We start from the raw sequence: 26,386 nt of genomic DNA, 5'->3' as shown, positions 1-26,386 counted from the left end.
CAACCTCCCGGGATGCATCAATACCAATCTCTGCACCTTCGCATAGCTCAATTTGCAGCTTTTGACAGTCCATGCGAACGAATTAAGACTGTTTTCAAAACTACTTACTTACTTGAGTAGATGTAAAGTCAGTAAATTCTACTTCTACTTCTAGTAGTTTTAGGTGGCTTTCGGAAAAAGTACTTACTTCTACTCGTACTTGAGTAGATTTTTTCGTCGCTACTTGAGCAGCTTTCTTGACTACTTTGACCAGCTCTGCGCACATTTCTATATATGTCTGCCGGTTTATTTTAACTAGTCCCCACGATGCGATGTACTCACACGGAATCATGTGTTTCATATTTTATTGGAACTACAAGTGTTTGAATACCAAATATCGATTTCACGACAGACAATCAGATTTCTACCGATACCTAGCGTATCATGCAATAAATGTCAACAAATGCCAGGTAATAAACACTGTACATATCTTTGCAAAATCCAGTAAAACACCCATTGGAGACCGTAGAATATAACACATTTAGAGATAGGCTAGGAAATATCCATTCAAACATGGTACCCTCACATCCAGCGACGGCTACATAGAAGCAGACAATGTCATAGAGCCAGGAAACTTTACGGATACTTATACACATTTGAAGTGATGTGATGGTGTATCACAGATAAGACGTATGTTGGCCTTATACTCACATGACGTAAGCACTAGGGCTGGGCACCCGAGTATTAGCCGTCGAGTAGATATCTCTGGTGATATAACAACAGCTTGAATGACATGGAAAGTTCAAATAAGTACCTATTATGCTTCCACAGAGAATCTGATAATGCCAGTTCCACATCACATTAATAAATTATTTGGCATCTTTTGACCACGACCATTTCCTTGAACTACAAATAAGTGGCAAGGAGTTTATTTTTTTTGTACTCTGTCAACGTCATCACTCACTGCACTGGAATCATTTTTCCCAGCCCTAGTATGAGTACTGATAACTGTCAGGACAGTTAATAATGTGACATTGCATATTGCTACCCAGGATGAAGTTCACACACTTAACTTACCCACGGCCGATAATTGTGTAATCACTAGTATTTCGATACATAATCCCATACAAGATCCGAAAAATTGATAAAAATCACCACCAATCTGTGCTGATGCAATAGACATTGGAAATGAAACATTAATTTCACAACTGTAGACCACTAGACACTAACACAGTTGTTACAGTGGTTCAACTTGTGCATACACCACTTTTATGCATGATGTCGCAGTATTATACCAACTGATCCATTGTGAAATTATTCACAATATCTACGTTCCAAAAATAATTTAGCTCCTGGATATTGTTCCCTGTACCATTGCCATTCTTAACTAGAATGCCCGAGTGATTCCATTCTGAATCGAGTACTTCGAGTTGAGTATTGGACACCGTAACAGTATGAATGACGTGGAAGTTGATATATGCTTTAATGATACTGCCAATTCTACGTTGCATTAAATATAATTTGGAATTTTTTGACCGTGCAGATTTCATTGCACTTTGTGACAATACTATGAGTTGATCACGCCCGATTGACTAAAGAGTAGAAACTAGTATGGAACCCCGAATTCTCTCGACTGTCAAGCAGCGTATAATATCAGCACTAGAAACAAATCTGTCACCAGTCGGCTCGAGTCATTAAAATTCATGCTCAATTCAGATTCAAGTACCCGAATCATTGAGCCTGGCCCTATTCTTAAGTATTGCGAGTTATGGCAAAATCACACAACCATAGTGTGACACTAGCATCGATATCAAGATAACCTTACTGCATGAAAAAAAATTTAGTCTAATAATACATCTACAATAATCAAATCTTTCATGGAATACGTAACAGGCTTGCCACACAGCAAAAAGTTCACGTACAGCTCAGGACCAGTAAAAAGGAATAGAACATACGCTTACTGCAGTCTCGTTAATTGGTATTACTCTAGCAAAAGTAGAATGTGCACAAGTCTAAATCAAAAGAGTTTCAGGCGAAGTCAGTTTTCTCAGAGAAATTGACTGGGGTTGGCTTTGGGGTCTTTCTGATTTCGGTAGCGCACGGCCAGATAAACTCCGAGCAACTGAAAGAAAATGGAATTACATTTTACGTCACACGGATTTACTGGTTGAAAAATTGGATTTTTAAATTAATCTCTATTCCTGGAGGAAATCACGTAAAAAATTATCTTTGCATTGAGTGATTGATTATAATAGTAGTTACAGTGAGCAGATTTGCACTGCTGCCCACCACACCTACTATTATAACCAATCACTCAATGCAAAGATAATTTTTTTTCGTGATTTCCTCGAGGAATAGAGATTAATTTAAAAATCCAATTTTTTATCAATCATACTGCTTCAGAGTACATTTTGCAATAATTTTTTTTGTGTGTAAACAGAATCCTACATGGATTTTCAAGTCCGCTCCCCCCCAATTTTTTTTTGTCCGTAACTTTTTTTTCTTCGAGTTTAGAGCGAAAATGTTGATTTTTGAATTCGTTGGCCTCAAAATTGTATAATTAGACATTTTAATTGATTCTCTACCATCATTACAGCAAAAAATATGGATTTTAAAGATTTTGCGTGCAGAGCCACCTAGTGACATGATAATTTTGAATTGCATTATCTTTTGAACCGCTGGAAATTCTTCAATCTAATTTTTTTTAATGTACCCAGAATTCAAAAAAGAACAACATTTGTAAATATTGGACAATTCTGAGGGTATGCATTACAGCCCCTGTTAAGTTATAATGGAATTAGCCAGAAACGAATTTATTTGAGATTTTTATTAAAAATTCTGGGAATTCGAACCATCTTTGCGAATCCAAAATTTTCACTTGCAATAACTTACCTTCGACCGGTTGGGTGCGAGCAAAAATTGTTAAGCATCGTTCTTTGTAACAACTTGACAATTTCATGGGGTCGACAGTAAAATTTGCTACTTTTTTTTCAATAAATTCAAAATTTTTAAACTCCTGTGCGTTCACATCTACCTGTTGGAATCGAGCTACATTTGGTGTGAAACGTTTTTTTCAAGCAACCTAACAATTTAATCAGCGGATCCCTGGAATCCGAAAAAAAAAGACACTTTTCTACTGAACAGTAACAAACAGTATAAAACTTGGTCTCAGTATTCACTCGGTGGTGAATTGAAATTGACTCGACTCGAGTCAAAACTATAAAAGTAAGATCAACTTGTGACTTGGTTACAACCCTGTTTCGACCGGCTCATGCAAAAGTCATTCAGGCATGATGATAACCCACATTTGATATTTTTCATCGTATATGTTTACTACCAAGACAACCATGCCAACGAGTCAGACCTACCTCCATAAGACTGAAGAAGAACCCAATACCCCCAGTAGCGACGAGCAGGTTGCTGGCTCGATTGATAATGATGTCATCGCAGTAATCACATTTTTCCTTTTGCCCCTGGCATATTTCCTGTGGACAGTAATTTGCTCACATTAGATTCTCCCAATGAAACATGAGCAAATGAGTGCGTGTAATGGATCGCAACTGAAGTCAAACTTGAACACCTGAATAATTCCAGTAGTGTATAGTTCTAATTACACTAATTAGAGTGAAGTGCCTATAATCCAAATCTAATCTAATTCATGAAATATTGCTTCACTCTAATTCTAATCTGTGAAATGGTTTTATTCTCAAATTACAATTCTTTAGAATCTAATTTCTCCGACTTTTCACAAATTAAGTGATTCTAATTCTAATCTAATTTGGAAGCGACTGTACAGTGTATACTGTATAGGTAATTTTAATGTAATCTGGAAATGCTGTTTAGCTATAATTCTAATTCAAATACGATTTGGAAAAGGCTGCGATGCTATAATTCTAATTCGGGTATGATTTGGAAAATGTTGTGTAGCCATATATTTAATCCAATTTGGAAAATTAAAAAGAGGGCGAAAGGGTCGCCCTAGATTCATGCCTTGAATGAAAACAGGCGACAACCATAAATCCTGCCATTGGCAAACATATAATGTACATAATTTATCAAGACAAAAGATTTCGTGTCGTCAAGACAGACTGTTCCCACTTTCAGTTGGGTGCCTTAGAGTGGACGCTATCGAAATACGATGACCTAATTTGTGCTAACAGAAGGGGTTCGTGTATGATCTAAAAATATTACATCGAGCTTAAGCCATCTGTTCGGATTTTTATCCAGGTTACGTCATATTTGGTGATATGAGGGTTGATATATTTATTTTTTCAAATATCTACTAGTTGCAGACGATTACCCCTGACGAGTGCCAGCCAAAAATACTCGGGTTTATTTCCATAGGAGCGTGTTATGCAATTGCATATTGCTAAACTACTTACTCACAAGACGAGTCCAGCCGTGTTAGATTTAACCAAATCATCCCAGAGTCAACAAAGTGAAAGTGAAATTGATCAGACAGCACATGAAAACAGAACACGCCTAGGCTAATACGTATCATTCCTCATCTATGAGAAGAGAACGTTGAAATGATTAAAATGTATCACTTTTTTATGCAGAAATCGTAATTTGAGCACACTTGGTCACGCATTAGCTCTATGCTAGCACACGATATGTCGGAAAAATGTCTGTAAGTTTTTATGATTTTATAAAGTTAAACCTGAATTGTTTCAATTTGCTTGTTCAAATCGAAACAGTTGTCATATTTTTGGAAGCTATTGATACGCAGCCAGCACCTCAATTTGCAGTGCAGCTATAGGCCTAGGCTACGTCGCGCGGTAATAAACAGTTTCTGATCACAAGAGTCTATCAATTAGGATACTCTAATTCAGCATATCAGTGTATTATCAAGCCCACGCCGCAAAATTTCCACTCTAATTATTGGAATCGCGGACATTGGGTATTAAAATTTAATTTCGGAATTATGTGGATGGCGATACGAACAAACGGTTGTACCTCAGACGAGACAGTCCATAATGACATTATGGCAAAAAGACGGAAACATTTTTCCGCAGCAGAGATGGACGACTGAAAAATTTGCAGCTTTCCAAATGACATGTAGACTGGAATTGTAGTTACAAACCATCAATTTGCAATTTCACTTCCAACTAGAATTAGAATGACATACTGCTACAGTTTTTTTCCGAATTAGATTAGAATTAGATTTACTGAAAAGTTCATTTCATATCAAGTCATAGATCATTCTCCCAAGTTGCATGAAAACGACAAACGTCTGTACTGCCAATCTTGGCTCGTTCCGCACTATACAATTCACCTGTAGCATTTTCATGGAAACCAGAAATTAATGGAAACTAAAATTGGAGCATAAAAAGTTTCACAAATCAGATTACAAAACTCAGTTGACGGTACCTATATCTCAATCAAAACGACCATTGACATGAAATCACGCATTGCGAACTTTGAGTTTAGGAAATAATTTCGAACTCTAGTCTTGTTAGTACGTTTCCGTATCAATTTGGAAGTGTCGATCGAAATAGTTCAGGCTTTCGCCGCTATCATTAACGAAAATTCCGTTTCCGCACGGATTCGACTAAAAAGACCGCAAAAGAATGATCCGATTACGGTACACCCGATATGTTGCCATTGTTGACAAATCAAAGTACATCATAGCGTCTCTGCGCAAACTGAATGAGAAGTCAAGAAACCAACAAAGCAAACAGGCGTGTAAATAAAAATACCATGCATGATTGCGATCTCTTAAATATATCTCAAGTGTTGATTTATGTTGACAGGAGTACAGCATATTCTTTGAAGACATCTTCGATCCGCAAACGAGTTCATTGAACAAGGCGAAACATTTCGGTCTAGACCAGTGTTGCACAACTTTTTGAAAATTTCACAATCGTTTGAGAGAGAGAGAGTAACAGTGCGCAAGGCAGTCGTTCCTTAAAATACTTCGCATCCCTTTGCGGCAATAAGTATTCAAATACTTCGTAGTTCTCACAACACACAGTGAACCGCGCTTCCCATCCATTGTCTCTATCGCTGCATCATCCCATTGAGGGACAGGATCAACATTGTCAAGAAACAATGGACTTTTCAGGGACAGCCGATTGAAAAGGCCAAAGTCTGGATTGACCTATGACCATGAATTGCCTCGACTGAAACCATTTCGCATATTTCTTACTGTGCGTTTTGCCGCTTTATTCGTCAATCGTTTCAACACTACGCAGCAGTTGTTTTCCAAACCTACACGGCGCTTATTTAGTCTCAGGGCTCCCTTCACACTTGGAAACGCCACAAGGGGGGCGATGGTGCCCACTGTAGGACTCACTAGTCTAGACTGAGCTGTTCATTGAGCGGGGTTGAACAACTAGAAAATTTTCAGCATTTTCAAATTAGATTATAATTAGAACTATAGCAGCATATATTCATGTTGAAATAAACCCAAATACGTTCAGTTGACACTCGTCAGGGGTAATCGTCAGAAACTAGTAGAGAATTGGAAAGAACAATGTAGATCAACAATCGCATCACAAAATATGACCTCACCAGTGTGAAATTTCGAATAACCGGGGTGAATACAGCGCTTGAGCACAGTGTACTATTTTAGATTATACACGACCTCCTTCCGTAGGCTACAGTTTTTTTAGCAGATCAGATTACAATTACTGAATTTGCGAAAACTTGAAAATTGAATCAAATCCCTGAATAGAAAAAATACAACAAAAATCAAGTTTGCTTCCTAGAAAATTAGAGTTCATGCTCGTAGGAAATGAGACTGACAATTAGGTTTAGAATTAGGAATTAGATCTGACTATAAATGAGAGTAGAGAAATATTTCACAAATTAAATTAGAATTACATTACCAGCATTTCAATCTAGTTAGTATAATTATACCACTAGGGTTAGCTAGTTGTCCAAGTCTGATCAGCCTTCACGGCGCACATTTTGAACGGAACACTTACGTTGACACATGCTGTCCGGTTGGCAGGTAACTCTTTATTCCATCCGCAGCATGCAAAGGACACCTCGGCATCGTGGACGGACTGCTTCACGACAGTGTTATTCTCCGCATTGGCCCACATGCCACCGACAAGTTGATCCTGAAAAAGAACCGTGTCAATGGTAGAGGCATTCGCGTAATGTAGGGTTGTTTAAAAATAACTTTGAACTTCAAATTTCACTGACTATCCGATAAAATTGTTGGAACGGCTAAAAAACGCTGCACACAAAATTTAGTTCGATTCCATCCAGTAGGAGTGAAGCTATTAGAGGTAAAAAATCTGTCGAAAAAAAATGAAAAAATGTCATTACTGTCAACCCCATGAAACCATTAGGTTGTCGAAAAAACAGTGTAGGCCTGCAGCTAATTTGACTCGATACGGCAGAGGTACAGTTGTTGGAGTACAAAAGTTTGGATTTGAAATAGTACTATTTTTAGTAATAATTTATATTATATTACTTTTCTCTTTCAAATAAATTTAAATTGATAACGGTAATAGCTTCGATTCTACAGGTTGGAATTGAACTACATTTGGTGTGTGGCGTTCTTTAACCGACCTAGCAATTTTATCGAATTGCCAGTGTGATTTGAAAAAAAAAGTTATTTTTGAACTCAACCGCGGTGGTCACTAAAAAATTACTGGTAAAGAAATAGTATAAATCTTAAAGACACGTCAAAACTACTTCAAGCGCAAGCAGAAAAGGCAGATCTGAAAAGTACTGAAGTAAGTAGTTTCAAAAAGTAGATTTGCTCGCGGGTCACGGACTTACAGCTCAGGGAGAAAGGGAGCCGTCTTCGAAATTGCAGATCAATCTTCGTGACTAATGAAAAATGACCGACACTACTGCAAACGGATGCTATATTTTGCGGTCCGAACGTTGATGTACAATGTTCTTTCCAATTTTCTACTAATGCGAAACAATCAACTTCATGTTGTTTAACCTAAAAATCTCTCTACTACTTGCCGACGCTTGTCGGCGTAAAATATTCGAGATTATTCAAATGTGAATATATTATTAAAGTGCGTATTGAAGTTCTGTACCTCCAAGAAGCTCTTTGAAGAATAGGCCTATATTGATATTGAAATAAACCCGATGATATAAAATGTTCTTTCCAATTCCCTACTACGATACTTGCTGACAATTACCCCTGACGAGTTTCAGCCGAAGAGATATTATCCAACTGTATATATTGAAGTTTTGTACCACTTGAGGTGTAATAGTATATTCGGTTACTGCAAGACAGAGGGGTTTTTCCGCCCGCTTGTCATTACAATCCAACTCGTAACAGAGACACGCGCATATCCCAAAACTTCTACTCGACGAAAACACAAGCATAAAAAGTAAATACTTTTGCATAAAAACTGTGAAGTAGACGTGGAAGTATTTAAAAAATCTAGCAACATACCTCAAGTAATTACCACAAGTAGGCGAAACCCAGTACTCGGAAACAGTAGCACTTTACATTAGTGACAATCGCTGTTGCTACTTCCGATCAAGAATTTGAAATAGCACTCACCACGTTCTCCCTCGACAGAGCCAGACAAGCGATGGAGACTGAGAACTGGATGAGAAAAAGAAGGAAGAGAACCACGAAATACTGGAATGTTCACATTAAGGATTTCAGCAACTCACGTTTGAGAGAATTAGTGATACCATTAGCTGGGCACAATGACTTGATTACTCTAATCTGAACAGAGCGTATTAATTCTAATGATTCGAGTCGAGTTGTGAGATACGTTTCTATCAAGTACTGGTACTGAAATTATATCAACCTTGCATCAAGAATTAATTAATCAACGAGAATTATAGTTTCGGTAATATTTTCCACTGTGAAAGGATGGTGAATCTAAGTGAGACAGCCAAGGTAACTTGGTGGAATCTGAGCCTAAATTGCATAAAAGGATACAAAAAACAGTAAAACTTGATGATGTTTCGATGCGGCAACGAGACCGAGTATCGAAATCACGAAGAGAAATAATCCGCAAGCGATGACACCTGGAAACAGAGGATTGATATTTTTAACCACTGCAGTATTGGCCTGTCATAGCATGCAAAAAAGTGCAGGACATGGTATTTGACAATGTTGAGCTGTTCAAAATCTAGAAATGGTGTTACTTCGTGATAACTCATGCAGTTGGTAAGCCTTCATTCACAAAATTACCATTAGAGAATGGTGGTCATATTTTGAAAGCAACACAATTACACAGAATACTACTATAGTACTATATTCACATCTTTTACACAGATAATAGTGGAGCTTCAACTTCAAACACCACAAATTCAATTGTCAGCCTCCAAAATGCATATCCCACATATGGGGAGTAGTGACTATAATTTTGCTGGAATCACGGCATATTGGTTGACAGTGTCAGAGCTACATGGTGAAGATATTGATGCATTCCTGTTTAACTTCTTAAAAATGTGAACTTAGGGCTGTTCAAAAAATAACCTTTCTTTCAGATTTCACTGGCTACTTGATAAAATTGTTAGGTTGGTTAAAAAAACACTGCACACCAGCTTTGGCTCAATTCCAACCAGTAGAAGCGAGATTCTTGCAGTACAAAAATTTCTCATTCCATGATTTTATAATAAATATTTGAAGGGTTAGTCACTGTAAATACTATTTTATTCAAATCCAAATTTTTCTACTGCAATAACTTCACTTCTAGTGGTTGGAATTGAGCCAAATTTGGTGTGCATCATCTGCAATGACAGCCTAACAATTTTATGGGGTCGACAGAAAAATTTTGAATTTTTTTTTTTTTAATGATAGATTCAAAACTTTCTACTGCAAGAATCTCGCTTCTAGTGGTTGGAATTGAGCCAAAGCTGGTGTGCAGTGTTTTTTTTAACCAACCTAACAATTTTATCAAGTAGCCAGTGAAATCTGAAGGAAAAGTTATTTTTTGAACAGCCCTAACATAGAGCTATTTTGATAGAGAGACTTGTACAAACTACTTATCTAGTTCGTTGACGATCAACTAACTACTGTTTTTTTTCTAGCAGTTCTAGGTCTAGTTGCACGTTAAAATATTTAGTAGTCGAAGAACTTGAAAGCACATTGTTTGGCGTGAATCTTGATACCGGTGTTCAGTTGTGTGATCTTGCAGTTATTGATAGCTCAGAGTCATCACTACTACGAGTGGCGCAGCCAGGGCCAGGGGGTGGGCTTTTGGGGTTAAAACCCCTCACTTCGAACTCGAAACCCATTCTGGTAAAATAATATTAAGCTGCTTCAGGATTGAATCGATTTAGTTGTGTTTTAGTTAGTCAGTTGCGGATTTTCAAAGGTCATTAGATCTAGTTACCAGTATTAAAAAGTCTAGTTCTAGTTTTGCATTTTCATAATCCAGTATGTTTGTGCACGTCTGCTGGTAGACTTACTGCAAGTTGCAATACTCATTGAGAGATACGCCTTATGACATATGCTGGGTCACTGCACACTGCACAGTGGGAGGGGCAAAGTCATTCATCCAGGCAGCCCCTATCGCAATTTTGAATTAGTGTGATTGGCCACCTTGTCGATCTTCCCCTGGTTTGTTACAGATTTACAGTCATGCTGTGTCACCAAGTCTGGTAAATTATGCTTAACGCTATTCGAAATAAAGCTTACCGCCAGCAATTTGTATACTTGTGATAACGCCTGCGGCTTTTGCATATGAAGCAGTCGCGATTAAAACGATGGAGACCAGCTGAAAACATGAATCTATAGTTATCTATGGGTATGAAATTTCATTACGTCCGGCTCATTAACTGTCAAATGCTTAACTATAAAGGGACTAAAATTTGACCAGATCAGCTATAAGCTGTCTTGGACGAAAGCGGAAATACGTATCACTTGTATAGGGTTGAGCAATGAATATTTGTAAACTGTCACACATTTTCATTCACGAGTATGTTTCCTCTAAGCTGCGCACAGAGAAAAATCAGTTCCGCGCACAACAAAATCCACCTGTGGGGGTGGTTCGAAATAGATCACTACCCAGTGGCGGCTCGTGACAATATCGGGTGGTGGGGCAAGGGCTGCAAGCGACTTTTCATCAAGATGACGTCACCATGGTATGCATATGCGCAGATCGTGTGTATGTATATCATGAGTCGGTGTATATGCCGCAAAAACATCAAGGACAAAAATAAACTACGTCCTTTCCTTTCCTTACCATGACGTTTTTCAACGTAAACAAGCAACTTAAGACTTGAAGTGTGGTAACTGCGTAAACGGCGTACGGAACAAAGATTCACCACGGTTCATGTTCGCACTAGACCTGACTAATTATCTGCAGAAATGGAAATGACTATAACTCGAGAGATAGCGTAAGCCAAGTTGGAAAGGTCAACGAGTTCGGACAGATACGCAATTGTTATCTCATAGATTGGGCCTGTCATATTGAAATCAAAACATCATTCTGAATAACTAAGAATAGCGGCCTCGGAAATTCGGTCTCGGTACAGCATATGAGATTTCGGCCTTGAAACTGGAGACTGTAACACGACACATACGGCTTTATTACTGTCGATAGGTCTGTTGCGAAATCGCTATTGGAAAATATATTACCGAATAAATACGTGGATGAAAGCCTTAAACTTAGTACACTGTTAGATGACATCATCGAGAAGTGGCCTCATGGCCCTTTTCGGTATGGTACACTGTCAAAATTAATGCGAACAGACCAACACCGAATTTTGCGTAAAATTTACTGAGGAATAGGCTGATCAAGTGAACAGCTGTTAGCCGCCATCGAAAACGAAATAGCTATCGCGCTTGACAGGGGGTTGTAAGCAAATGGCTTGAAGGCCACAATTTCACGGTGAAATTGACATTGGAGAATATAATATCAAAATAAATATTTGAATGCAAACTGAGAATGATATCATCATCTCAGTTAACGTTACCGCAGATACACTGGCTTTTGCGTGAAATCCGCAATGCGTCGTAGGCTAAAGTGTCAGATCGAAGCACATCTCTCCAATACTCGACCATGATAACGAAATTACTGCCCTAATCATTGAGTGTCAACCTTGAGACTTCCCACAGCGTTCGATACAAAAATCAAGACACACCGTGCAAAAGCTTATGACGGATCTAGGTAAGGAGCATAGTTAAAATCAATAGAGACCAATACCGGCTTTGCGTATAATCTGTTAGCGATAAATGACGAGTCTGCTCTTACTCGAATTAGGAAACGAAATTACCACTAACACAGTTCAGTGACAAACTTAAAACTTGGCACAGCGTTCAATACTAACATTAAGACTTACCGTGCCAAATGTCATAACCGATCTCAGTATTGAACATCGTCAAAATCAATGGATACCAATACCGGCATTTGAGTAAAATATGTTTGCAAATCATGACGGATCAGCACACACTCAACTTCAGAAACGGAATCACTACCTTGAACTTTAAGTAGAAACCCTGAAACTTGGGGCACTGTTAAAGACCACCATCACGACATGACATACCAATTTTCAAGAGTTTTGATGGTGTGAAACACCATCAAAATCGACCTATACCAGCAAGGGTCGACTAAACGCATATGACGATAACCGAGTTCAGCTATAGATACGATTGTTACATCACACCTTAGGGGCACAGAGCTATTGTGCCCCGGTTGCTCGGTAATTTTATGAATAGGAGAGAGTAAATCACCGTTTCTTTATTGTGCGCGGCTTTGAGAGAATAGACAGTGAAAGCTTTTTATGAGCGCTACCGGGGCATGCCCCGGCTAGGCATTCGCAAAGCGAAAACACAGAACAGAAGTCGATTTTCGCAGAGACTTCGCTATATATGGGCATTTACAAGCGAAAGGACAAGAAGAATATGATTTTCGCTGTGATTTCGGTATATATATATTGGTGTGCGTCTATAAATGGTAAAGGATTGTTATTGAACAGAATTTTAGGTGGGGCAATGCCCCAGTTGCCCTATAGGACGAGCCGCCACTGTCACTACCGTATCTCGTTTGCAGAAAATGTATCAAAATGCGATGAAATACTCGGAAATCGGGAGTCAAGTCAAAGTGACGACGATATTATCGTACAAAAGTGGGTAAATCGAGAGTCCAGTCGTGATAACGCTATGTTACGCACTCTTGTCCAAGAGCAGGCTAGATATAATGATAATGTATCTATTATAATTATCAATGTATCTACACTGCTATGACTTACCAAGAACAAAACATTCAATGCTGTCAACGCATTTTTGGAGCAGTTAAATCCCCCACACATCGTAGCCTTGTGTTGAATCCTTGATTAATTTCCAGTAGCTTGCGTTTACAAGGAATACGACACTATCTTGATAAATACAGCAAGTCCTGGAGCAGTCCAAAAGTTACGTTTCTGTTTCTGTTTCTGTTTCACGTGACAGCGGATACAACGAATTTGTGCTACTCGCTTGAGTGAACGCTGAACGGCCAGCTCACAGACAGAGATTTTACAGCTGTTACACTTGAACGAGGTTTATGGCTCAGCTTTCTTTCGTAATCTAGCCATGGATCAGGATTTTGGATTTTAAACCGGACATGAATCCTGTGAGTTTTTGTGGACCAGGGTAGGATTCCAATTCGGAGTGTCGAGCAGTGTTGGGATGACTCGAGTCATGACTTGACTCGAGTCAGACTCGAGTCACCTTTTTCGTATGACTTGACTTGACTCGAGTCACTTTGCTAAAATGACTTGACTTGACTTGACTCGGCGTATCAGAAATGTGGATTGACTCGTGACTCGGAGCCAAATTCACGAGTCAATTTCAAGACATCAAGTAAAAATCACCTTATCTTGCATCTTACATCTTGTTCGGATTGTTCGCCAAACTTTTGTGTAACCCATGAGAGCGACCGATCATTCAATGATCGTGCGTTTTACTGAGCCCCCAATATTCTCTCACAAAGATATTGACCATCAAACGAAGTGATCGAAGCTACAGCTTACGTTGTCGTGAGCTTGTAGGCTAGTCAAGTAATTTAATAGCAAATATATATTTGTATTCTCTGTTCTAACCGAACCTCTTATTTTATTGAAATTGTAATCGAATATAGTTTATATACTCCTCAACCATTGGCGCAGACTCGAATTGTATCATATCAATATGTATAAATGGGTAATGTATTGCATCTTCTCAATTCGTTTCTCTATACTCTATCTTGGCCCGTAACTATAAAATGAGGCTATGCAATTACTTACGTAGTTCAACAGTTCTACGTTTATGTGAGCGATACAGCCCCTTATTGCATGTGTATCCAAATCTATATTCGTTCATCGGTTCAGAATCAATGACCAACCAATCAGAGACCTAGCGAAATGCAATGACATGATCATGCTTCATACTTCTAAAAGGCAACTTGACTTGAATTTTGACTTGACTCGTGACTTGACTTGACTTGACTCGATTTGACTCGAGTCACCTCCAAAAATCGACTGACTTGACTTGACTCGAGTCACCTTCGAAAATCGATTGACTTGACTTGACTTGAGTCAAAATGTGAAATGACTCGAAATGACTCGTGACTCGAAGGTAGTGACTTGATCCCAACACTGGTGTCGAGTGCCGTATAACGCAAAGCGAACGTTTGTAGATGTTATAGTTGTATAATCTGACTCCAGAAGGTTGCGTTTTCAATTCGCTGCGTGTTCCCTTGCGTTCGACGGACCGGCGTAACCACGCAGTACGGCCTTGTTGGCTGACGTACCACGAAGCCTGTCTATTGCACACGTATTCGATGGATCACACTGACGAATTTTTTTTTTCTGTCTCCACGACTTGTAACTTTATTGAATCACGTACGGCAATGCCACGGACTTTCGAATCAGCGAATAATGAATGAATATCTCTACGTGGTATTACATACGCATATCTCTCATAGCCACGAGAGAGCACATGTACAAAACATCGTATGATTTCATATTTTGTTATCTGCGTTCACACGACAAAATATACGACTCACAAAGGTCTTGTCGGGTCTCATTTCAGGGAATTACGTAAGGTTTACCAACTCCTTATTGAATATTATTAAAATGTCGTTATACCAATATATTTCGTTAAAAGCTACCCCTTCCTACCAAAAGAACTTGGTGTAAAAAACGAATATATTGGTCAATATCTCATACCTAGGGTCATACAACATATGGACTGGGGCTAATCATAGGGACTGAAGCTAATCCTAGCGATTGGCGACAGGAAACGATGTTATATGCAGGGGCAAATGTAAACTAATGAAACAAAATGCCATCCAAGCGTGGCATTCGGAAACCCTATTTTACATTACCATCTCGGAACGACTCGCAATATTATCATATCCTCGTTTAGAATAGCAGGTAACTTTACAGGACAATTTCAAAACAATGTCAGCATCGAAGCACTTTTTTCAAGCATACTCATTACTCAAGTACGTTGTGCCTTCACTCGAGTTGTTATGTGTTTTGATCACTTACACGTATACAGTGACAGCGTTTGGGCAAATCTGTTTACTTATGCTTACCCAACTATGTCCTATGGCCTAACTCTTCTCTATACCGTCGTCATCATCATCATCATTTATTCATATTTTTATCAAATCAATACACCACACGATTGCGATATAGTGAAAAGATAGAGGTGGGGTATGCCGAAACGACTTGGATTGGTCTTTTAATCAGACACCCACCCTGGCATGCAGCATGTAAATAAGAGGCATGCACAACACCGTATAAAAGAAAGGATAACATAAAAGTGAGCGACAAAAATGAATGCTGCAGGTGTCGGTGGGCAAGCTCGATATATCAAATTGGGATCTTGAGGGCAGACAAGTCAGTCAATAACTATATAAGATATATCTCATATATAGATTGGTCGATCGAAAGGAATCCTATTTGCTTTTTATGCACTTTCTGCACTTTGCGACCATACTTTTTGATTATACCAGATACAAACAATCCCACGTCAATCCTCTCTTTGTGCACGCTTAAAAATAAATATGACCGGACAGCGACGTGAGAATAATCAAAAGCAGTGTATGTTTAGTTTGAAGAAATCGCCACATCCTTTGCCGAAAGAATTTCCAGTGACTTCAGTATTTAGTCAGCCTTACATGCAACCAAAAACCAGAGATATCTAGATCTGTATGAAGAAGCTCTGGAGTATGATCCAGTTGTTGTACCTATTTATGCCATTTCGGAACATGTGCTTCAAATTACACCACAGTTTAGAACAGCCTACCAAGCTTGTATCAAGACCATACCTAACAATAAATTTGATTCAGATTGTGGCTTGAGACAATGAGACATTACATATTTACTTCGTTTCCATGCTCGGCCGACGGTCGGCCGAAAGGCCATGACGCATGCGTTGTACATGTCGGCCGTGTTTCCATGAGCAGACGTAACCCAACCGTGACTTGGCCGAACTAGGTGGGCGAAGCGATCGCGATGACGTTTTTGGCTTACTTACTCAGTAACAATTTCATAATAATCAGAAGATTGCGATAAATGATTCGGTAGGAATGAGCCGAAAAGACTTGTAGCGGTCATTCAATCAAATAACACGCTTTGACCTTGAACACGAAATGCATCCAACATGTAAAATGGTCACGATGAACCAATTGCTTAAAACAAACAGAAGATACAATAAGATGGATAAAAGATGAAAATTGGTGGCATATCTTAGTATGTGGGGGATATAGATATGGGATATCGTGGTCCAATAATTCGAGCACAGAATAGTAACTTCTCCAGTAGTCTACCGGTACTACTGTTTCGTCGTCATGATTCAGACAAGAACGTCCAGTGTCCTGTCGATGATTTGCTTACCAGGGGAATGTGAATAAGTTCACCTAGTTTGTGGTCAAGCGGTATAGTTTGTATTGTATCCATGCACCATAGAACGCAAACCTTCGAATCGTGGCAGCAGCGTATGTGATCATATCGCGAAGATTTCGGTAGCCTACGGGTAATTCGTAGCAGTACCGGTACTACTGAATTCCGTTGCGATCATAATTCTTGGTTTCTCAAGGCGTCCAAGATCCGCCCGGAGTGGAGCCATGATTAATTTGATACGAAAAGTGTATTGTAAGTAGCGAATACCAATTAGCTAATCGAAGACACAGCGCCAGCATGGCCGAAGGGCTAAGCCGAAGGATTTACTAGATGGCCGACGAGTCGGCCGACGTGGGTGTGCATCACTGTAAATGCGCAACAAAATTCTCTCGTTCGTCGGCCGAGTCTCTCGAAAATGGGCCCATCGGCCGAGCATGGAAACGAAGTAATAGTTCGTTACGAATTTTCCAACTCAAGCAGATATTAATTATCATGAGGTTTCTCTTGACACTTGCCTTCATTTTCATTTGCCTGCTGCTAGTAGACTTGTCATACGGATGGCGGCGGAGAAGGAGACGACATCGTCGCTGGGGAAGAGTAAAAGGAATCGTTCGTAGAGTAATTAAAAAGTAAAGGGCATCATCTCCTCATTTGCAATAAAAAAGAATAGAGTAATCGCTTATCAAGATTTATAATGGTGTGAAATGAATAAATTAAGTAATAGTCGAATCGAAAACAATATTTGAAGTTGAAATTGCTTTGAAAGTTCAATAAAACAACATGTTCCACCCAATGATATATATACAATGATTGGAAACTACCGTGAGCTCTGCGTTTCAGCGTGTTCCTGGTCACGCTTCATCGCATACACTGTTGTGCTGTAAACAAAGGCTTCCTCAGCAATACTTCCTTGAGGAACAAGCGATGATATATAATTCATTGGGTATATTTATCTGTGGCGACTAGCTTTAACGTGTTGAATAGCTTTAAAAGCGCATTTCTTTCTCGCGTCTGGGATTTTTTTCTGATTATGCTAGCGGACCACTGCCATATAAACGTTGATTCACGTACACGTACTTCGTACACCTAGTTCACTAGATCAATCTCGCGCGTCATGCGCGTATCGCAAATCCAATTCACACATTGACGACTCGCAATTATACGCAATCCCCGTGATGTAGCCTTGTGACGACCAACGAGGCTTATGTTCACACAGTCGCGGACGTTCAACCATTGTTGCAAGTGACACAACCTTCATTTCAACTTGAGGTGTCGCTTTTCCATCATATTGCTACATCAATAACATCATTAAATATCAAGCAGACGTACGTAGTTTTTAGGGAAGTAATTCTAGTTATTTTGAGTACTCGAGTAGGTTTGCCCACTTCCTCAGTTGATTGTGTTTTCATACTACTCACCAAACATAAACATCATAATAGATATCCCTGAGTTTTGAAAATAGCACCCACATATTCAATGGTCCTTTTGCGGTAGTCACTATAAGCTTCACCCTGCAATTTCAAAAGTGACTATTTCCAACTGACTCCGAGCAAACAACCAAATCTAATTTTAGAACTTTTTAAAAGTACTCTACATATTTATATATTTTCGCTACTTCTATTTGAACCTGAGCAAATCATTGTAGCAATACTTCCACTACTTCAGTAGCAACGCTGCATACATCGCCCACCTCTGAAAAAGTCGCCTATCCATGATCATTGATCATTCCACAAAATCTCGATGCCTTACAATACAGAATTGAATTTTCAGGATTCCATCATGTTATGTAAAGAAATGAGGAATGATGAAACAAGATACATACACTTCACAGATTAAACATTTACGAATACATAATTTAATCCTCAAATCCCTAATTCATGTGTATATGACCGAAATAATCATGCATGCATTTGAAAACAGTAACTTTAATATGCAACTGTACAAAACTAGATCGATGAAAAATAACCATGTGGACAACAAAAACAGTTTATGATTTTTTAGGCAATAACAGTGCTAGATATCAATTTTTGTCATCTTCAACTTGGGAAAAGTATTTGGATGATGTCCTTCAAAAATGCAGCAGTACACTCGCTTTGGTTGGCTCAAAAATGGCCAATTAAGACCCGAATGATGCGGTATCTACTCTTGATGAAATCTGCCTTGTTTAGATGTTTGTCCATCTTTGCTTGCTCTTGCCCGAATCATTGGTAGGATGGGGAACAGCCTTTTTCCCTAATTTTATATGATATCAAGGTGTCACCAAATTCATTAATACCTGTAGTGCAGAATATGGATTCTGCTATTTGACCGTACCTGTCCAGGGTTATTAAATGCATTAATGGTTATCGAGACTCAAGAATTTTTTGGTTTTCTCAGTTGCTTGCTGTTCCTTCAGCACAAGAATCTATCCATTTTCGCATTTTAGGCGAGAAACCATTTTCCAGCCAGTCCAAGCGTCAATCGTCTGGACTGCAAGTCGGCGTTGTAGCTGAACTTGGTTGATGTATTCATGTCGAACCACTTGTAAATACCGGCAAACCATGCAGAAGCTTCTATAGCCTCACCTCTCCTCGCTCGCATAATACGCGCAACACTATTTGACAGAAGCTGAACAGCAAAAATCTCCCGCATCTTTGCCAAGCTTTGCATACGAAAATGTGCATCCGTCTATTTGCAGCATCTCAATTCCGTCGGTTCAAACAGCCGTAAAATGCCGCCATCGAATAAATTTACCATCCTTGTTGAGAAGTTTCGTACCACCAGTGCGGATGGCGTAGAGGTTGTTGCGTACGGTTTTTAACAAATGGGGAGGGTCGAAAATCAAAAATATCTCATGCTGGGGGTTGAATATATTTTTGCATTTGTAAGGATACTCTAAGTTCAAGTTATTCAGTTCTTGGAACATCTTGCGATTTCCACTGAGTCCATCAGCAACAAACGCAGCTACCCGAAATCCACAATCCTCCAAGATGCCGACACATTTCCAGAATATACTCGAAAGTTGAAATGAAGCCACCGATTTTGTTGCGTAGTATGCCAAGGGTTTGGAAACAGACGTTACCAGGCCACTGGCATAAACTTGAAGAGTGTGTGTAGCTGATTCATCATCATCTACAGGTCTCGACTCCCCAAGAAAAACGAATCCTACCATTCCGTCTTACGTTGTACTGAATACAATATTCTCTTTCGCTGAAAATGCAAAAAATCAGAAGCAGTTAGACACATGAAACATCACAGTGAACAGCATTGCTGAAATATTCACGATGAAGTTTTCGACACAGCTATAAAGTCATTAGAACACAATCTAGCTAATTTACAGGCAAATTTAAAATTGGAATTGCTCCAACTTTCAAATTGATCGATTTGTGTCTTGTCCGCAAGAGCAAATGCATTAGACATTAAATCGAAACTCGTTTTGTCAGTTTTACTAGTCAGCTACCATGGGAATCAAAATATATAGTCAAGGTAGCCCACCACTCTGTAGTGCTTATGCAATGATGAAGAGTACAGTATAGAATCATTTCCTCACCTTTCAACAAATCAGATGACGCGAATGAAGTTCGCAAATCTTTAAATCGTCTTTTTTGTACAATTGATCCAGCCACGGATCTTGACGCATGCTCCTGATAAATTTCTCAAGGTTTTCCGCCCATCCATAGGCCTATTTGGCTCCAGTGCAAAAACGTTTTGCTGGAACTTTAAACAAATGCGCATTGGCAGAGGTTTTAGCACACCCTGGTATGCAACACTATCTCCCCATTCTGACGCAACCAACTATTCATCAATCAACTATTAGTGAGAAAAATGAGTTATAAATATTATAGTAGCCTTCAATAAAATTGCTTTCTGTTAAATGGGTTTCATCGAATTTTCAGGTTGGGCATCCACCAGCAATAAGATCAATCACACAAGCATCTTAATCAGTTTCGCTTTCAAGATATCAGATGGCGTAATTGATGCTTATAAATGTTCTAATCTCAATCTGTCTTAATTTTCCAAGCTTTTTGACTCTCGTCCACAGATGCAAAAACCTAAGCAGCTAGTCAGTACCTGAATATTGCGCATTGGCGGAAGTTTGATTAGACCTTAGTATGCAGTACTGTCTCCCTATGCTCGCAAAACCTATTAACAATCAACCAACCAACGAAAAACAGTGAAATATCTGCCGGCAAAGGTGATAGCAGTACTCCACCACGGTCAACATCACTCAATGAAGTGTATGCAGTCAACCTTATCCGCGCACACGCTGATTTCGGCGGGAGTAAACCTTACAGCGTTAGGGGGCGTGGCAGTTTCCAATCATTGTATATATATCATTGGTTCCACCGTATTATTCGACTTTGGTAGGCTTACCATATTTTGGAAATCTAAAAAGAGGACACTTTTTCAGAAATTTCAGACTTGCAAAACCGGAGTAGAATTCTCAAAACCGGTGAATTTTTCCCACTTTGTGATCGGTTGACTGAAAAAAAAGGTCATCTTCTCCGCTCAGAGCTCAAAATACCTTTTTTCTCTCCACGTTGCCAGGTGGATGACTAAAACAAAAAAAAGGTCATCTTTTCGCTCAGAGCTAAAATCACCGTTTTTCACTCCGAAATACCCGCCGGAGCTTCACTTCTGTGCTAATTTGCGGCATATCACTCGCAATTTGCTCTGAATCTGACCTAAATTTTCAAAAAAGAGGACAAAATCTCAAAAAAGAGGACAAAATCTCAAAAAAGAGGACAAAAGGGCGTCCTCCGACGACACTTTCAAAAAAGTCAAAAAAGAGGACAAATCCTCTTAAAAGAGGTCGTATGGTAAGCCTAACTTATGGAGATGCCAAATTGTATTATTTTATCTGTTGCAGGTATGGGAAACATCTCGTGAAACACGTTGCGAAACGCGTCTTGAAAAAAGCAGCGCCTCACCTCTTTCCAGCTATCACCCTACTCGGAGACGACTCCGGGGTCCGGGCAAACGGTAGATTATCATGGTTCTTTTTAAGTTGCGGGCTAAACTATACCGAATTCGACTGAATCATTTTGAACTGCTAGACTTTTCGCAATTCGATAGCTGGTTGGGCAAAACCGAATACCTGAGTGATTCGATTCTATTATTTGAGTATATAGCTCATAATACGTAGTAACAAGATTATGAATGCGGAAAGTTCAAATATTTAGATTTTTTGCGATCTGAAACACTATATAATGCCAGTCTTAAATCATATTAAGGATTATTCGGTGTTTTTCTCCCATGAGTATTTCATTGCACTTTGAGACTTTCAGAGAAATGTCATTTTCACTAACTTGAGTAGCTTCAAACTATACATCAGTGGTTCTCAACCGATGGTCGGTGAAGCATTTTCAGGGGGTCCACAAAACCTCCAAATATGCAAAATGGCTGATAACCTGATATGTTTTTCTTTTTAATTAGAAGAGCTTCTTGGAGGTACAGAACTTCAATATACAATTAAATAGTATATTCATATTGAAATGAACCCGAATATTTTCGGCTGACACTCGTCAGGGGTAATCGTCAGCAACTAGTAGAGAATTTCATGCTGGTGACGTCATATTTTGTGATACGATTGTTGATATACAATGTTCTTTCCAATTCTCTACTAGTTGCTGACGATTACCCCTGACGAGTGTCAGCCGAAAATATTCGGGTTCATTTCAATATGAATATACTATTTAATTTTTAATTAGAGAAATCGCGAAGGACTTTCGCTTCATATTATTGCTAAAATGTCGGTACTCACATAAACAGAATGACCGTCTGATATGAAATATTCTGCCGTGCAAACTCATTTTAATTGCTCAATTGCCTAAAACCTATACTGATACGAACATATTGCCGTTCAAAGATGTTTTGTTGAAAAAAACTGTTGCAAAATTCATATTCTCCTGTATGCACAATCGCTACTCAAAAAGACCGTCAAGATGAGCTGTAAGATAGAAATGACTATATGCTGGATGTTGTATTGGTGCCATAGGCTGAATGTTGCGATCATACCCGAAGGTGCCGTTACGCGTTGTTATTACATTCCCCACTACCTTTCTTTGTGGAAATCGATGTTCGGCCCTCGATAATAATAAATCGTCCGTGATGGCCCAAAGGGGGTCCGCGAAGACAAAAAGGTTGAGAACCACTGAACTATACATGTTTCACTTGATGCTGTAGCCTACTACCAATCCAGGTTTACAGCGATCCGCAGTGGAAAATCGTGCGAATCTGTAATTCTCGTTGATAAATTAATTCTTGGCAGCATGGAGCGTATACTTTCAACACTCGAAAAGATCATCTCTAACTAATCCACTCGAATAATGGCAATCAATACTCAATTCAAATTCTCGAGTATTCGAATCATTTTACCTAGCCTTATTCTAGGTCAGTGGTTCGCAACCGCCGGTCCGCGGACCGGTGCCGGTCCGCGAGGTGCATTACAATTTAATACCCTAATTTAAAGGTGCAATATGTTGAAGGCTTGTCGATTGATAAAATAAATAAAACATCAAATTTTATACAGATTCAGAACTTCGTGAGGTGACATTAGGGCTGGAAACATATTCGATTTGACTTGAAGTTGACGACGTGCAAGCGACAAGTACAAGCTGACTCACTAAACCGCACAGTTTGCGCGATCATTCGTTTTCGATTTATTCATTTTGTGCGGGACCGTAACTGCCACATCCCAAACCCCGCAATTGGAGCGGGGCGGAGCCCAAACTCATTTCGCAAATGAACATGAACATAAATTATTGAGTATATTTTGAAACTTTATCCAACTTTTTTTCAATTTTTTGCGCCTTGCGTGATTATCCATCACTAAATGTCTTGAATATTGGGTGCAATTCCCTCAAGAAATACGCGTGATCTATAGAAATAGGCCTTTCAGCGTCAGTCATTACCGCGCCACAACGCACCAACACATAATGAACTTTAGGATAACACGAGGCTCCGAAAAGTGTGCCAAAACATTCGTCAGCGAGAAAACCTTGGCTGGAAACGACTGCCCTTTGTTGACCGAAAACGTCGATAATTGTTCATAGGCGCCTTAATGGCTGCCACCGAATCTCGCTGTCCTGACAATCTGTACCCCACAGAACAAATTATTTACGAGTGAAGAAATATCAATTTGGAATTGTGTGCGTCTCTTAGTTTAGCACGCTTGGGTGATTCCAATATCTATTCACTATATGAGAGACAGTTGGTCACGAAATAATGACATGTAACCAAGTAAATTATCCCAACAGGCCCACCTGAATATGTTTAATTATTATTGAAGATCTCTGAATTGAAGTTGAAGGTGACACCTCACTCAGCTCTACCGGTAGATCTGATCTTTCTGATAGGATAAAAAGGTGAAAACATCCGTCAAAGGGGTCTTGGGGGCGAGACCCCCATAAGTTTGGTTTATCACCCTGTGGATGACCCAAGACCAACGTTTCTCTACGGGTGGGCTGAAGAAGTGCTTTTCCGGCCCAGGTATAGCTGTTGTCGGGTGTGTTCGTGCGACGCGTTGTATTCGTAGTAGCCACAGCAGCTAGCCTACGTCTGTGTGTGGCAGTGTTGGGATGACTCGAGTCATGACTTGACTCGAGTCAGACTCGGGTCACCTTTTTCGCATGACTTGACTTGACTCGAGTCACTTTGCTAAAATGACTTGACTTGACTTGACTTGGCGTATCAAAAATGTGGATTGACTCGTGACTCGAAGCAAAATTCGCGAGTCAATTTCAAGTCATCAAGTAATCGGTGTCGATAAAATCACTGTATCTTGCATATGTTCGGATTGTTCGCGAAACCTTGTGTAGCCCGTGAGTCCGACACCGACCAATCATTCAATGACCGTGCGTTTCACTGGGCCTCGATTGTTCTCTCAAAAATATGTTGACCGCAAACGAAGTGATCGAAGCTCACAGCTTATGTTGTCGTAACTCTAGTAGTAAAGTAATAGAATAGCAAAATGTCTATTTCTGTTCTTACCTTAACCAAACCTCTTGTTTCATTGAAATTGAAGTCGAATATAGTTTATATAGTCCTCAACCATTGCCGCAGGCTCGAATGGTATCATTATATCTACTTGTAAATGGGTAATGTATTGCATCTTATCAATTCGATTCTCTATTCTCTATTTTGGCTGGTAACTATAAACTGAGGCTATGCAATTACGTAGTTTACCAATTCTACGTATATGTGAGCGATGCAGCGCCTTCTTGCGTGTTGTATATTTACCTCTATCTTCGTTCATCCTTCATCGGTTCGGAATCGATGACCACTCAAACTGTATATCAGACAGCTAGCAAATTGGAATGAGGTAATCATGCTTCATACATACTTCGCAAAGGCAACTTGACTTGAAATGTGACTTGACTCGTGACTTGACTTGACTTGACTCGACTTGACTCGAGTCACCTCCAAAAATCGAGTGACTTGACTTGACTCGAGTCAGCTTTGAAAATCTATTGACTTGACTTGACTCGAGTCAAAATGTGAAATGACTCGAAATGACTCGTGACTTGAAGGTAGTGACTTGATCCCAACACTGGTGTGTGGTAGTGGGCAATGAGCAAGGTAGCACGACAAGATGCTTGGTTCTGCTTCAAAACACTTCTTCTCTCGATATTGTCGACGATAATAATATTATTCGAGTTGGCGTGGTCGATTAAATCCACGGACTTCGGCGCGAAGACTGTAAACGACTCTCGGCGGTAGCACGTTCATCTGGACAAGGCTATTTTACCTCGACTCAGCACACTCGATCACTACCGTAAAATCACATGCGGGATGACATTATGAACATAATTAATTACGACCAAAACCCTCGAAATGTCACTCTCTAGCACTATATACTTGCAATAAGACGTTTGTATACTTCACAGTGGTCTGATTTCAATTTTTGAAAGTCCACCGGTCCGCCAAATATTTTTTGAAAATTTATGGTCCGCGAGGTCAAAAAGGTTGAGAATCTCTGTTCTAGGTCCTATATAGTTCACTGAAGTTATGTGAATAGGCTAATACCTGATATCTCTCTTGAAGACGGAGCAGGATTACGAAGAAGATTTGATCGAACCGGTGTCAGATCGACTTTTCCTTTCAAAGCCAGATGAAACTGGCGAGGACATGGTAGAATTTGTGGATATGCCAGGTATCTATACGAGCGTCGCAATCACTACAGTAGGGTTGCCATACGTCCGGAATTTCCCGGACATGTCCGGAATTTCACTGTTCAAATTAGCGTCCCGGAGGAATTTCTAAAATATGCCAAATGTCCGGAATTTTGACGTAGGCTCATAATATCTTTCGTAAATCAGCATAAAAACAATATTGTTTGGGAATATTTATGACGATGCATGATACTTTTCTTAGCGCTGCGCGCGATTTACTACCACATTTATTGATTTTAATATGGAGACTACCACCCTTGCAAAACCTGCCACAAAATATAAATAAAGACGACCTTCATTTACTGGAATAAGCCAAATTGTAATTGCAATTATAGGAGAACGGTATATTCCTAGAGATCGTTAAGGCCGTTGAAATGCTTTATTCAAAGATAGTGGTTCCAGACGGGTGGTCGTTTGCCTTTATTCTGGGGTTTGCGAATATGTTGAACGTAATCAGCTTGCAAAATAGCCCGTGAGTAAGTGCGGGCAAAGGTGCT

The 26,386-nt window shown here is 39.5% G+C and overlaps 1 protein-coding gene and 1 long non-coding RNA gene across 2 annotated transcripts in view; both read right to left on the bottom strand.

Annotated features, from left to right (window-relative positions):
* The window catches only part of LOC145432992 (uncharacterized), a 365,973-nt gene that overhangs the window by 309,117 nt on the left and 30,470 nt on the right, over window positions 1–26,386 (bottom strand). The window lies entirely within an intron of this gene.
* Window positions 328–13,366, bottom strand: LOC145432970 (tetraspanin-13-like). Its single transcript, XM_080309809.1, has 7 exons — window positions 13,117–13,366; window positions 10,562–10,640; window positions 8,855–8,943; window positions 8,465–8,545; window positions 6,909–7,046; window positions 3,348–3,464; window positions 328–2,101 (listed from the first exon to the last, which is right to left on the bottom strand). The coding sequence occupies exons 1-7, from the start codon at window positions 13,174–13,176 to the stop codon at window positions 2,027–2,029; spliced, it is 639 nt and encodes a 212-aa protein (XP_080165935.1). The 5' UTR covers window positions 13,177–13,366; the 3' UTR covers window positions 328–2,026.

The sequence above is a fragment of the Botryllus schlosseri genome, chromosome 2, assembly GCF_051294905.1.
Source record: "Botryllus schlosseri isolate E-star chromosome 2, Bs_hap1, whole genome shotgun sequence".
NCBI lineage: Eukaryota > Metazoa > Chordata > Ascidiacea > Stolidobranchia > Styelidae > Botryllus > Botryllus schlosseri.
Note: the sequence above shows the minus strand (reverse complement) of the source record. Positions and strands in the feature narration are given on the sequence as shown.

Bases quoted from the DNA above. Each gene is read 5' to 3' on its own strand.
- LOC145432970 (XM_080309809.1), bottom strand. From the start codon at position 13,176: ATGTGTGGGGGATTTAACTGCTCCAAAAATGCGTTGACAGCATTGAAT. The intron at 7,047-8,464 runs GTGAGTGCTATT...GTTCTTTTTCAG, and splicing joins CTCTGTCGAGGGAGAACGTG to GATCAACTTGTCGGTGGCAT. The intron at 3,465-6,908 runs GTAAGTGTTCCG...TACTGTCCACAG, and splicing joins ACCGGACAGCATGTGTCAAC to GAAATATGCCAGGGGCAAAA.